This window comes from Galendromus occidentalis, unplaced genomic scaffold, assembly GCF_000255335.2.
Source record: "Galendromus occidentalis unplaced genomic scaffold, Mocc_1.1 scf7180000077482, whole genome shotgun sequence".
Classification (NCBI taxonomy): Eukaryota; Metazoa; Arthropoda; class Arachnida; order Mesostigmata; family Phytoseiidae; genus Galendromus; species Galendromus occidentalis.
The window spans coordinates 64,278-79,426 of NW_003805470.1; the positions used below are offsets into that span (position 1 = coordinate 64,278).

Genomic DNA, 15,149 nt, shown 5'->3' on the forward strand with positions numbered 1-15,149 from the left:
CTGCAGCAGGATCTGGTACCTCCCTCGAGAGAAGATTCGAGGTCCTCCGATCAGGACACTGTTGAACAAGCGACGACTCCGACAGGAACGTTCCAGAGCTGGCATTGCCCTCTATCCGTAACTTTGTGAACACTCGGAGTTCCATTGGTTTTTGAAAGATTTCAGAGTTCTGATCGAGACCACGAAACCTTGGAAGTTTTAGAGAGAGGCACAGAACGAACGTCATTCTCTAAGAGCTCTCTCCTTGAACGAACAAGTGGTTGACCGAGACTTGGGAACTTCTGTCCTGGCGGCTGAGTCGATCCGGGAAGATAAAACATGCCCTCGCGAGAAAGATTCAGATTGCTTGAATCGCCAGCCTTGCGAGAGTTCTCGGAAAAAAACACGCGTTCGGAAAAACAAGTGTCTACAATTTATTCTCATAATTTCAATCTTTTCTCCCTACACGATGGCTCTCCATACAGGTCTCCCGCTCTGCCGATGAAAGCCCGACTCATAGTGAGTGCGGTTGATTTGAAAAATACCTTTGCGAGCGGAGCGTGCAGTCTAGATTTCAATTTGAAGTTGATCCGAAAACTCAAGATGCATGAGTCCTTCCCGCAGTCCTCGATCGTCCACAATGCATCCAAGTCCTTGAAAAACGTGCCCTCTGCGGAGAAACTTCGGACTTTCGAAGGTTCCTCGAATATCACCCGCGATACGTAAGTCTCCTCGAACGGTGGGAATCCCACGGTCATTAGCACTTTTTCGCTGTCATCCCGTTCATCGAATCTCTTGAGTTTCGTACACCATGGGAGGAACTCCGGATAATTTTTGGTTTCACTAATCACAGCATACATTTGTTCTTGACTGTAACCTATAAGTCGTCGATCTCGATGACTAAATGTGTCGTCCGGTGCTCCGAGTATGTTTCCGAAGAGCGTTCGCCGGCTCGGACAGCCCTGAACATCACGAATTAAAATTTTTGTCAGAATCCGCGACGTGCGAAAGGACATCACGGAGGTCGCCATCTTGGATTTGACGCATCCTTCTCTGTGAGCGCGCGAGTGTTACGAGGCTGCTCTTGACATCATCGGTGCGAGGGTGAGTGAGTGAGTGGCCGCGCAGCGGTGGGATGGCCTCGAACGAGAGCCTGACCATGACCTTCACCTTGAAGGAAGAGTCTTCCTCGATTCTATCGCACTACAGAGAAGGCACGGGCGGCGTGATTCATATCAATATTCAAGAAACTTGCTCCCCGAAAATATCTTCCCTGTCCCAATATGACAGGTCTCGAGATTCCTCGGATCAGAGAAGTGTTCGGTTTTTCTTTTAAGGAGAGCGTCCGCGGCGGGACACTCGGTAGCTTCGCCGAGATTCTAAGGACCTACGGTCGCCGTGAGTCCGATGTCATTTTTTTATGGATATCATCATGGAGAAAACCTTTTCCTTTCGCTCGGAGATGGACTCGCTCGAGCTCACACCCGTCCGCACGGTCGGAACGAGGATTCTCTCTGTTTCTTCCGATTGGCATTGCAGCGCCGTATCGTCGCCCCCCCCCTCTGTTCATCTGGGCCCAGATCCCCAGAAATTAGGCCGTGAGATATCGATTCGAAGATTTGAACGACTTTCCTTCACCGGACGAGCTTTCCATGTCGCGGGCACGCCCGATTCGGGAGAGAAATGCTCCTGGGATTCTCGCAGATTGCACATTGTTCCAATCCTTTCGGTCCCGCTCACTCTTTTTCAGCTGATAGGAGCTGCACGTTCGCAGGAGGAGGTTTTCAGATCCTGCGCGCCGCTCGAACAACAATGTCTCTCAAGGGTGCTTCTACTATCGAATTTAGGAGAGCGTATTGGAATATTTCTGGCTGACACCGCTCGTGCAAATCCAATTTCTTTATTCGTTGAGCACGTTCGCAGGACCATACGCACGGACTTCGCGAGACGGATATCGATCCCGTTCACTTCGGCGCAGAATCAGAAAATCGCTGCACACCATGCGTCAAGGCAGATGAGCTCAGCCATACTGATACTCCCCAAGTCCCGAATTTATCTCGAGATACCTCGGGACACTGTCGGTCTCGCCTTTATCTCGCTGGAAGTGGATCGCGTCGCTCCCGATTTGTTCCCGTGGAGGGCCGTTGCTCTGGACCGTGCGCGGTCATTGATTTTATTTTCCTCCGAGATATACAGCCGAGAGAGCGCTATAAATTTGGTTGTGAACTGTCGCTTCCTAAATATAGAGTCTCGAACGAAGAATAGCTCGAATAAACACGAGCCGAGGATTGCATCCACAGTTACCGTAATTTAGTCCTACTCAATCGACACGATGAGCTCGCCGGTGATATCTGGCCGGTGATATCTGGCCGGCGAGATGGCTGGGTGACATGCTTCGTTCGTGCACACCAAAAGCCGGGGCTGTATCGAACAGCCCGCGTTCCATAGGCGAAGATTGAGATACTCCCGTGAGGACGCTCTATGAAGTACCGTCTACGAATTTAGGAGTTTCCTTTCTCCTCCCAGGAATGAGCACGTCGACATCTGACTCCGATGCGCAACTAAATCGCGAGCACCAGGCTCCAGAGACGGACTAGCTGCCTCGCTGGGCCTTCGTTGGCTCGCGATTGTGTCCCAATTCATCGAGCAATGTCCGCGTCCAACCGAGCCCCTTGTGGGAAATGACAGAATCCTCCCTGTCTACTAGAGATCGGGCGTCTTGCACGCGCCAAAGCTGCCTAGCTAGCCTCGAATAGTAGATGCGGAAGGAAACGAGGATTACGAGGGAATGCTGCTGCTACTAAGACTCGTTTTCCCGTAAGTGAGTCCCACTAGGCTCTGCCAATGGAGCGAGCAGAAAACTCTAGGACCTAGGAGCTGGAAATCGTTTGTCGCCAGAGCGCGTGTTTTGTAAACATTCTCTCGTCAAGCACTCCTCTGGCTCTATGCCCGCACCATCGGGCCAACGCTGACCAGGATTCTGACATGAAGATCGAATTTTTGCCGACCTGAAGGGCCGATTCCGCTAGGGGTCAATCGAAGCTGACACCTTTGGCGAGAGCCGAGCAGAAACGCCAGGGGGAGGGATCCGGAGGATTCGGCAGCCGATTTTGAGCTCAATGGATAAGTATAGAATAATATCCTGCTCGGATTGAGTTCCAGGACCGGCCTGACACCTGAGACTCTGTAGAAATCCGTCAGGTCAGGGATGAGAGAGAATGTATTCGCTCAGGCGAGTCAACGGGAGGAAGGCCGCGCCGGAAACGGGTGTGGGAACACGTTCGAGAGCGTCTAAACACACGGACGTGATATCCTGCTGTCAAGGACAGTGATTGTGCTCCGCAGAGTCGCATCCGAGAGCATGACTTTCAGTTCAATAAACGAAACTCATCCGAGACTATCCCCGAGGTTGAGGGACGCGGGTTTGCGTGGGTGAACGACTGCTGACATTCTCCCCGCGTGATAAATCGCAACTTTCATAATCAGGATGAGTATGACCAGGATAGCACGGTCGAACAGGAGCGACAGCAGCCGGAGCACGGCAACGTCTTCCACAAATTACGAGTCGATGCCGGATGCTGAGGGTCCTCGACCCGGAAGGCGACTTGGGCACCCTTCGTGTCTCGGGTCATACGGCGAGAGCCATTGGATCGACGCAACGGTCCGAGAACTTATCACTCAAGTTACTATTTCCGCGAACTTTCGCGTCCCGAGAGCTGCTTCGCCAGACAGAGTCCCACAGGTCTCGATTCCCTCGATTTCCGCTTGCTGGAGCCGCAGTGGAACAAGCGAGGGGCCAAGGAAGCGGGACTCCCCCAGCGAATATTGCTCGCAGTGACGCTGCTGAGAACACGGAATTACGTGAATGTCAGGAAGTGCGCGGTGAACGCCACATGTAGGGAGTCGGTTGTATCTAGAGAAGCAATCTATGCAGGCTTGAGCAAGGCTGCGCACAAATCGATACGTAGGCGGCATCGCGCGTCATCCTACGTGGGTGAGCAAACCTTCCTCTGCCAAGTTCCTCTAATTGGGAGTTTCCCGACCAGAGTTCCCTCGAAGCAGCTCCATCCTTCATGCGAACTCAAACAATGAGCGCAGCCCTGCACGATTGGCGTAGTACTCGGTCTCGATTCACTTACCCCGATACAGTTGAGGGAGACAAACTTCCAAAGCTGTAGTGTCGAGCAGACGGTCCTCCGCTGTGCTTTCTTCTCTGGGGAAAGCAAATAATCATCTTCCTGATATTTTAATATATAAACATAAATGCTGAACTTCGTCTAGGTGTGACAGACTAGACGTCTCGAGAGCGAATAATTGAAAGATGCCGACGCGCTCTCGCAAAGGGAACGCGAATCGTCGCGATGGGATAATCCGATTCTACGGAAAATGAGGTAATTCCGGCTGGATTCTGATCCGCTCTCGGGATTCTCCTCGATTCAGACCTCCCTCACAGATGAGGGCTCAGATCGAGGGGCACTTGGAATGAGGCCTTTAAACATTCAGGCTGAATGATGCTGATCCATGAACTAGGATGCTTGGGGCATGAATGACGGGCCATGAGACTCGAAGGCACAAGGACTCAGAACGGGTAGGAGAATTTTCCCTGTAGATCACCTCCGATCGAGGACAGATCTCCACCGCCTTGTCGGATCATGCAGAGCGTGGGAATATCATCAGAGGAAATAATCTGATGCTAAAACGGGATCTGCAATCGATGTTCTCAATTTCGAACTCGTCGTGGGCGTTAAATAACCCAGTTTACCATCTCATTCGACCCATGAATCAACTTTGTCACGTATCGCGGGAACTCGTTGAGCGTTTTGGCGATGTCACGGGTCCTGCTCCATTGACCCGCGGCAACAGAGCCACGAGAAGCTCTTGGAGCAACGAGCAATATCACAAAGTTTCCGTTTCCGCTCCAGCCATCTGGACCGATGTTTCGCAGATGGAGAAAGCCGATGACGGTGACCGGCGTCATAAGGATCTTGTCACAATAAGTAAAGTTAAACACCTGCAGGGCGGACCTCGTTCTTGCGATCGAAGGCTTTCCATTCAGGGTATGGAGGGTGGAGGGAGCTCTGTCGGAGCGGATCGTTTGCTGAGAGACGCACAGAGCTTCGGTATCCGAAGTCACGAGCTTCCGCGAGCTTCACGCAACGTAAACGCAGCCGAATCTGCCTTCGAATGCTACGACCATGAAAATCGCGAGCCACATTTCCATAATCCAGCAGCGCTCCTCCCAACGGACGCTTTCAGGGAGTCAAACATATTTATCTGGCCGACACGTCGCGTCGTGGCCCCGATCGAAAGATCAGGACCAAGCCCCAGCCGTCTTCGAGAAGGCAGTTCCTTCGGGTGCGAAGGCCGGCGTGATCATGCGGGGCCTCTGCTTACGACATGATCGCCACGAGCTGAGCCTCATCTCGGATTTTATGATCTCGAGCCGTTTCCGCTGTTCACGACATGACGTCAAGAAGGGAGCTAGTCCTTAGGGACTTCCGCCACAGATTCCTCCCCGCTCGCGAGCTGGTTTCGGCCCAGGTCAAAAGCCGGGGAGCTTAGTCTACGTGGCCGCCGTCGTATTCACCGGAAGCAGCAGCGTGAGAGAAAAACAAAGAAATATATCGTTCCCGTTGGTGTTCCACCGCGGGAGCTTCGAGCCCGAAAGAGCACGATGACGGGTCTCTCTTGGGAAAATATGCGCGAGCGATCCCTGATCCCCTAAAAAGAGCATCGATTATTCTTCCCATCGGTCGCGAGAGTTCTCCCAATACTTGAGCTCGTCTATTTAATTCATGGTGAAATATTCGACCCGCTCTCTCTCCCATCGGGTCTGGCCAGGGCAACGACCGGGGAACTATGCTAATAGAGATGAATATTTCCTCCGATTTGTTTGAGCAAAAGAATCGAATTGCCAGGCTCGGGTTCATGCGAAGAGAAAACAACGGCTATGCTCGCAAGGCACTCAAGACCCATCTCACTCGAACAACTCCCATGAGCTCCGTACTCGAGCTCTGCGACCCGCGTGAACACTCAAAACTTCACCCGAAACGTCTGCTCTGTCAGCTGCAATTCCCCTGGAGAATGCTCCGGACTCGTCCCCAAGATGATATGGGATGCTGGGAGGTTCCAGAAATACCCGCCGATTTCCCCAGAAACAAAGGGGGAATCCATCGATCTGGAGTACACCGACGACGAACAAAGGAAATGCTACCAGTGAGATAAGATGCTTCTCCTCGCTATCGCGCAACGCGCAACCCACGGAACTTCTGTCGGGCTGATCTCAATCGGAGCGACACGCGTGTGAAGGCCTGCATCTCGCCGGTCGGTCGAGGCTCGCAGCCTAACGATGGGTGTCCACCAGAGGCGCATGATATGACTCGCAGAGTCCTCGCGAGCCGCCTCCGCCCCGGGCCTCACACTGAATTGTTCTCTTTATCCTCCTCTCCGAGCGACTTCCAAAACGGACTGAACAAAATGAAGTTCTCGACGTGATGCGCTAGGCGTGTGAGCGTTCCCGGCGGATGTTATTCCATTCCTCAAAGCTGTGCAGACACGACGCAAAAAAGTCTACGCCTCTTGACGCTCAGTTGGATTGGCGCGAACCTCCTGTTTTTTTCGCCGCGAATTCATTCAAGATCTTCACAGCCTCGCCAACAAAGCTAGATTTCCGAGCACAAAGCAGAACGTGGGGTCGACTGGAATTCCCGACGCAACACAATGAACTTGAGCCGGGCCGAAGACCGCTGCCGAATTCTCGGCAGCTCACCACAATCGTGTGTGCACGACAAAGGGATATCATGTAGCCTATAGGAATACTTGTATATAGACCGAAAGATAACATATGATAAAAAGGAGCCATCGGTCGAACGGACGGAAGACACAAAGGAGTGACTCACGCAATCACTTTTGCTCGAATGGAAGGAATTGCGCCGTATTGGCATCGAGAAATATTGGCACAAACACCCGGAGCGAGTGAATCCGATTTGGGATGTGCTTGCTCCACAAGAGCGAACCAAGTCGGTTCTGCGGCGTCAGGGATGTATTTTTCCGTGAGGGAATCGCCGCCGTACGCGAAGGATCCCCGTAGGAGGCAACACCGCTCTGAACGATCCTGAACTTCCAGGATGAGGCAATCGGAGCCTATGGGATTTTTCATTGCCGCTCAGTGATGAGCGTTCCTGCAACTTTTTCGGGAGACAGCACCTCGGTGGGTTTCAGCGTGCTGTGACAGGGAGGAACTTTCGCTCGGAAGTTAACGACGTAGACGTCATCAATACTTCGAGAACGAGACACGCGGAATTTTTGACTGGTGCCTGTGGACATGGAAGTCTTCGAGTTGTTCCCCTACCAAATCATCCTTCTGATTAAATGCTGAACGGGAACCCTCGACAATGAGCGAGGGAAAATCATCCTCCCGACTGGCGATTGCGCGACCTTCAACTCGCTTAATCCGACCGAGATTCCCATATGAAGAAGCGTCACGCTTCATCAACTCGGCGACGTAGGCTCCGGGGAAACTTCCATTGTTTCCTAACGATGATGCCACATAAGCTATGGAGAAGAATAGCCTCCGTCAGAGTGGGTGTATGCCCTGCCGAGGTGATGAATTGACGCATTCGCCGCCCCCTCTCCATAATGGAGGAATACATTCAATGCGTATCATATGGCTCACAACTCAGAACTACTGCTACAACCCTGTTTCCCAGAAAAGAGTCTGACGGTGTTCAGCGAGAGATCATCCGATAATTTTTTTCTCCGATGAAAATTGACGTCGTATTCCTCTCTCAGACCGTGGAGGTCTGACCCCGCGGAGGCTTCACCTCCCCTCGAGCCAAATTGAATAATTATTATCAGAGCCCTTCGATAGAGTCCGTGGTTGCGGGAGAGAAGAGCCATTGTGTAAAGGGTGAGTGAGGACGAAGATTCCACTTGTTGTAGGTCTCCGGTCCGCTCAATTGAGTGCGTCGACCCTCGAGGTCCGATGTTTTTGAGTTCCTCTATCAGCCAAGGGACGAATGAGCCACATCGAGACTCTTCATTCATCGTATCGAACGTCGGGACATGGCTCCCGAGCGTCGCACGGTGGATGACGAAGAATTTCCTGTCTCTCTATTTCCACGAAGCGATATGTCAGAGCCTCAGAAGTCAGGAGCTCCCCTCCCGTATGAAGTCATGTGAGATATGAGTACCGGCCGGGCTCCGGTCGACTCAGAACGACCTGGGGTTGGGGGGCTTTGACTTTGAAGGTTCCCTACCGATATTCAAGGTCAAAGTTCCCCGCTACTATCTCATACTCTTCGCACCCGCGTATGATCGCATCCACAATTTATCATATTTCGATGATGCGACGATGGGAGTGCCTCAATTCGTAATGAGGTCTCAGTTATCATTGAAGAAAGTTATTGTCGTCATGGAGTGCGTGGAGAACTTGCGAGAAGTCCGCCCGACTATCATGTATGGAGAAGCTACCAATATGTATCCGACACGCAGGAATAATTCCCATCCCGATGCTGACACAACGCTCCTGATTCAATGATTATCCGATCTGAGTCGAGCGTAGTTAAGATTCCGGTTCGACGATCGACCGATAGACGGTAGGTGCGTCTCATGCATTGGCTGATGCACGCTCGGAGTCCCCTCAATGACTTTGTGTTGAATAAACTGCTTGTTGGAAAGCATCGAACGCAATGCTTTCGCATGGAATCTCAAATTTCGGATGACGTCAAAGGAACCGAGGACTCCTCGCCGTCGATTACCTCCTCAGAGTGATACATGCGAGGAGGCCACCGGTGAGCCATTCTTCGGCAGACGTAAGGGGCGTCATAGCCCGATTCTGGTCTTATGTGGAGGATGCGACATCGTAAAGTAAGGTCTCGAAGTCCAGAGAGTAATTCCAGCTCTCGAAGCAGGCATTCGACGCATCGAAGACAGGTAGCGTCTCTCCCCCCTCCCACCGTGAATAAGCCACCGTGGAAGATGCCGTCGGTGAGCCGGAGATATTTTCGGATTCGTCAGCGAAGACGAGGGGATGGATTCTGTACACGCCAGCTCGCATCTAATTCCCCTCGAATAAAATTCGAGGCTTCCGGAGAAGTTCAATAACCGTTACCGAGCTCGAGAGCGGTCCGAAACGATGACGCGGACTCGCTAGCATAGAGCATGCAGCAGATCATTGGCTGAGCATCTCCGTCCAGAGTCGATTGACTCCATGCGTGCACACATCCCTAAGGGCGCTCTTATTCGTCTCACATAAGACAGGACGGAAGAAATATTCACAGGAATCGGCTACCTCGAGCGATAGCGGCAGAAAAACGGCGCCTCGGCCTAGAGGTCCCACCCATTATCGATTCCGGGAACCAAGGTAGCCGTGGCAGCTCACGAGGGGATTCTCAGAATTTACATCGAGACGGGGGCGCGACAGGTCTTCTCGCAGTGAACACCTCAAACGACGATTGGAGACTGCGTCGGAATCTTGTTGCCAGTGAAGGGGTATCGGGACGCCGGGCCGTTTCGCCTGAGAATCCTCAGAGTTTCCCGCCGAGTCCAAGGAAATATCTGGAGAAGATTACATACGGAACGTAAAGCTCGATACATATATCCTGTCATGCCCGATTGACAGATCGAATAAAGGTCCGACCACGGTAACTACAGTGGTTCTCGATCCATCGGAAGCGCTAGACTGTCGAAGTCGATTGATTGTAGTAATTTTATTCAGATATAGCATAGCGATACGTTGCGATGCTATGTCACTCGCTCTGACCCAAATGTGGGCTCGGACACCTTCCGAAGCAGCCCATGAAGGCAGAGGCAGTTTCCCTCAAACTCCGATCTGCGTCGCCTTTACAGATTATTATTATTATTCCAACTTATCTCTATCTCGACTTCGCTCGGGCGTGCTCTGCATACCGAGCTGCTGTACCGATCGCTGATCGAACGAGCGACCTATCCGCCCTCTTCAATACGAAGGCCAAAATTGTCCGTTTCTCCTTCGCGGACGCGACGAATACAAATTTCTACAACAAACATTTATTCCGCAAGGGATAGACCCAAGAATTACGTGGATTGCGTAAGCGGCTCTGTTTTTCCTTCGGATGGGACTCAACAACCTCAGAATCGCTGATCCGTACATATAATCGCCGTCCGGAAAAATACCATTTCCGCTGGGTAGGCGGCGCCGGCGCTGCGCCAGCCTTCAAAGTGCGAGCTGGGCTACCGGGGCTCCTGGATTCTTCGGTATCTCGATCGGAGTACGAACCGCGTTCTCAGTCTTCAATTCCGAGGAAATTGATTCGAGACGTTTGGTTTCCATCCCTGCGCACATGCGTGGAGCAGAATGCGTTATCGATATCGATATATTCATGTCGATCGATATCGATATATTCATGTCGATCGATATCGATATATTCATGTCGATCGATATCGATATATTCATGTCGATCGATATCGATATATTCATGTCGATCGATATCGATATATTCATGTCGATCGATATCGATGTATTCATGTCGATCGATATCGATATATTCATATCGATCGATATCGATATATTCATATCGATCGATATCGATACATCGATATGCGCTCCGAGCGGCATGGATGATCTGAATCGTTTGCAGATTCATCTTTCGACTGGTGGTCGGCTGCGTCGTTTGTCTCGAAGACTCCGCGAGGCTGACAATTTTTTTCCTTTCCAAATCTTCTCTCGCCGGCTTTCATTATCTACTCGCTGGATGAACAATCGCGGCATCCGCTTCCGGAGACGGCAGATTCCCACCGAATTCAGTCTCCAGTCTCCAACGACACCCTTAAGTTGTTTCGGCGTGGATTATAAATACGTCGATCATTCTGGTTCGAGAATTTCCATGTATGCGGCAAATTCCCGCCATTTCGGACCCCTGATATCTCGCAGGCCCCGAATTATTAGGGAACGGAGACCTTGGTGTTCAGCGGCCGCAGAAACCTCCGACTGAGTTTGAATCAACTTTTCATCAAGCGATTTGAGAGTATCGATATGAATACATCGATATTTGTCGATACAAATATACCAAACACTGGAGCAGGATCGTGCATCCGAGCCGCAGTGAGCACTCCAGACAATCAGACGCCATGTCGCGCTGTCTATCTGGTCTGGGGACAAGTGTTGCCGAATTAGACATGCGACGTCATGTACGGATGCCGAGCGGATTTTTCGGACGAGACTTCCAGAGGAGATTACTTTCAGCATCACTCGAATGACCGCGGTACTCTCTTCAGATCCTCTCGGGGGGCGGGGACAGACCACTGGAAAAACTGTTCCGGGCGGATTTTTGAATGGAGCAGCGAGAGAGGACCGCAGAATGTCCAGCATCGAAATCGTCAAGCCACGCGAGAGCTGAACTTCCCTCCCAGATTCGCTCTCGATGACGGCTGCCCCCACCTTGGTAGTGTCTCGAAAGCTAAGCAATCAGATCGGATGCCCACGTTCTTCGCCGTCTGCCAAAGAGGAACTGACTTGTCAAAAGCTCTAGCTGAGCTTTGTCTCGCCATACGTCGAATTCCATCCGATTTTTTTTCGGAATTTCTTTCATTCCTCCCGACTTGAAGAGTAAGAAGCCATTTGAAATATTCCAAGACGCACACCGTGGGATTGTGCTAAGGTCTCCGGAAATATAGAGCAGGTATCGAGGGATCAACGCTCTGTAAAGAAAACTCACACATCTACCCCAGGGAGACTGCAATGAATTAATACGGGAAGAGAGGTGAATAAAAAATCTTCCGATCGGCACTTCATCGTATGAACTCCTTCGTATTCTACCCAATGTATCCACGCGTTAGATGCAAACATGTGCGCCCTACTCTAGAGCTCCCTGTTCGTGATTCGCGACTGGGCGCATACGGTTGATGAATGCGAAACCTAATCAGACGCACTCGTTCTCCGGAAAGCGCACTTCGCTGGATACCTAGCTCTCGGCCGAACTCTCACGTCGACATGCCGGCGGGGTCTGACCTCTGGAATGGGTACAGATAAGTTGATAGATCGAGAGCCAGTCCAGCGGATCGGCACCATCGGGGTGAGGCATTCGATGCGTATTCGATGACTCGACCGAGAGAAGATTCTCAGACGGGGATCGAACTCCACTATTCCTCATTCGCAATTCACACTCCTCGATATAGGAAATCTCCCAGCAGCAAAACGGTTCCGCGATTGACCCAAGAGAGGAGCGTTCGCGGCCTGATCGCGATATTTCACAGCACGGAAGAACTCGCTAGAAGGCAACGCAACTCGAACTCAAGGAGCACACCATAAACTAGAAGTTTCTTGGTTGGGGAATTTCGGGGCTCGGAAGAGCCTTCCGCTCGACCTTGAACATGGACCGGAGCGAGTCACGACGATAACGAAGAGCTCCGACCGCCTCTCGTGAGATGAGCATTAGCCAGGACGAACCTGATACGACAGATCGCGACAGCTTCCAAACCTTACCCGAGTAGGTACCTAAACCCTGATGTGCTTCGGGCCCCCCTTGATCGAAGGGGCCCACTTCTGTCGTCATCCAAGTCTCCATATGTATTTGAATGGTATTTTTATCCGAGCTGAATCGTTTGACCCTCGAATTGTTTGACGCATGGGATGGTCCTCGGACTTGAGTGAAGTCACCCCATGGCTTTCCAGATCATTTAGCCTCTCTGCCAAGCATGCGCGTCGACCCAAAGGCTCTACAAGCCTTCTCCGAAGCGATAACTGCGACACAGATAGCATTTCTCCAAGGCCGCTCAACGCTAAGATCACGGCACGTTCCGCTTTTGAATCTCGCGGACGATGTCACTCTGAACGTCTTTAGCCCTCCAATGTTTCTCATCGGAAGGGATTTGGAATCCCTCCCATCCCGGAGGAATCCGGACGAGTATCGCATAAATCCATTCTGCCTTCTCCCTAGGTCCTGCGGGCTTCGAAAAATAGACGGAAGTTCCGAAAGACGCGTGTAGCATTCGCCATTTCCACGATCGCTCTCACAGTGACGATTGCCATCATACTCTTGTTGTTTGACGATCAACTGAGGAGCTTCTTCAAACGATTAATGGGACAGAAGGTTTCGAAGTCGACGAAGCCGACGTCTTCCATGCCCCGTTCAACGACTTGAATTATTTTCACTGGAGTAAGCGGACGATCCGCCGTGGTTAATTAAACATGTCAACTCAAAACGCTTGGAGCTCCTTCGATCCTTCAGGTCAATTGTATTCACCTTTCAACGGTAGCTAAGTCAGGTTATACACTAGCGCGGGTCCGATTCGAGCGCGAGCCGATTCAAGCGCGAGAATATTAACAGGTATTCGACAGAGGCCTTACAAGTGGTCAGGTCCGATAAGGTCCTCGGGAGAGGGCAAGCGACCAGTCCCGGAAACTGAGTTACTCTAAGGTGATTAATTCCATTGGAGAATTCACCGAGGTGAGGCTGGGGAGCCTCGCGCTCTTATCTAGCTGGAGCTTCTGCGCCTCCTCGTCCGGGCTTACAGCCGGACAGCACTCGACAAGCGTCGCTCGAAGGATGGATAGCATCGAATTGAGCACATACAAGATCTGTCGAGAATTGAATCGAGGAGAGATGCCATAATCCAACAAAGGTATGCGCAGATTCTGCAACTCAGTCAGATTCCCGGAGGAGATGGAGCTCAAACGATCCGACACAAGTCGAGGTGCTCTCGAGTCATTCCGCGCACTCGACTCCCCGAGGAGCTTTCCGATAGCGCGCGTATGCCTTCGAGGATCGCTCAATGCCCGATAGACGACAACATACGGTGTGAATCGTGCTCTCTTTGTTGGGATCAGAATCACCGGGCAGTGTGCGAGTGGCGATGCGAATAACGCTATGATGCGGTGCCTGAGCTGATTTAACTTTCAATCGATACCTCTCCGACGGTTCTACGCCCGATCTTCGGCTGAGGCTCGAAACCCTGGGCCTAGATACTTCCCAAGGCCTCAGCACTCAGGGGACTCGACAGAACAATCTGCTGCTGGGGTGGTCGATTCGCAGCGGCTCGCAGGTCCTCTCCGTCCGACCCGCTAGCATCGGCACATTGTCGAAGGAATTCAGGGCTCATGCTTGAAGACTTGGGCGGACGAATCATTAACGGGATCTCCGTCAGTTCCATCGGGAGTTTTCCAACGCGGCAGGTCCCGCATGTTATTGGAAAGGGGGAAAAGCTCGCATCTCGCGGGCTTAATATCCGTGGCCCGAGGTTAAGGAGCTTCGAATTCGGGCAGCGAGAGTCGGGAGGTGCCTTGAACCTAATATCATGGCCCCCTGATCTTTCAGTCGAGCTCAGTGCACTCCTGTGTCCATCAACGCGACTCGACGCGTCGGCTCGAATGAAGGCTTGCCGAGCAGGGAACTTGCGCGCAGACCTAGAGATCAAATGCGTCATTATTTACGTCAACGTAAGTTCCTCCCCGGTCGGATCCCACGCCCTCCCCCACGCGTAGAGTCAACAAAATAGTGTTGATTGCCTTCCTCGCTTGCTCCTGTGAGCTCCGTGAGGCATAATTTGATTTGGCGTAGCGATTTCCGGTCGGCTCAACACACCGCGGAAGCTACGGATCCGGCAGCAGACGGGATATGATTTTGAATCACACCTGAAGACTTAAAACACGATATTAAAGTGAGAAATTCTTCAGTTTGGAGTCTAGATCTTCCGAGCCAGCCTTAGAAACTCTCTCGAGAAAGGAGTTGGTGGCGATGATACTCCACGAGACGTGCTGGCTTCGACCGGGGTCTAACGTTACCCCGGGAGGTGGAGACATTCCATGACACTTTTTACGGGCAGCAGATGATCGGGGAGGAACCGGAAAGACTGCTTTTTGGGGTGAAACTCCGATATGGTATGGATGCACAACTCAAGCTCCTCGTACCTCAATATGATTACCATGAGTATATACACATTAATCTTTTTAATACAGGTCAGGGCCGGCGGGATCAATCCTCCCAGAGCAAACTATTCCAGGGATGATATTGCAGTGGATAAGGTTCCCATGCCCAGCTATCACGTAGATCTTCTCGCGAACTCATGATGAGAAGTGAAATGAATTTCGGAATTTCTGCGACAGGCGCTCGTCTATCGGAGTACGCCCGTGTCCTAGCGCACATCATTCAGGTAGCATAAGTGAGAGTAATTGAACCCATCTTCTCAAAAGA

The 15,149-nt window shown here is 51.6% G+C and overlaps 1 protein-coding gene across 1 annotated transcript; it reads right to left on the reverse strand.

The window, feature by feature from the left end:
• Positions 1 to 400: 400 nt before the first annotated feature.
• Positions 401 to 1,016, reverse strand: LOC100905199 (coenzyme Q-binding protein COQ10 homolog A, mitochondrial). Its single transcript, XM_003745364.3, has one exon. The coding sequence runs from the start codon at positions 1,008 to 1,010 to the stop codon at positions 420 to 422; it is 591 nt and encodes a 196-aa protein (XP_003745412.1). The 5' UTR covers positions 1,011 to 1,016; the 3' UTR covers positions 401 to 419.
• Between the last annotated feature and the right edge of the window lie 14,133 nt (positions 1,017 to 15,149).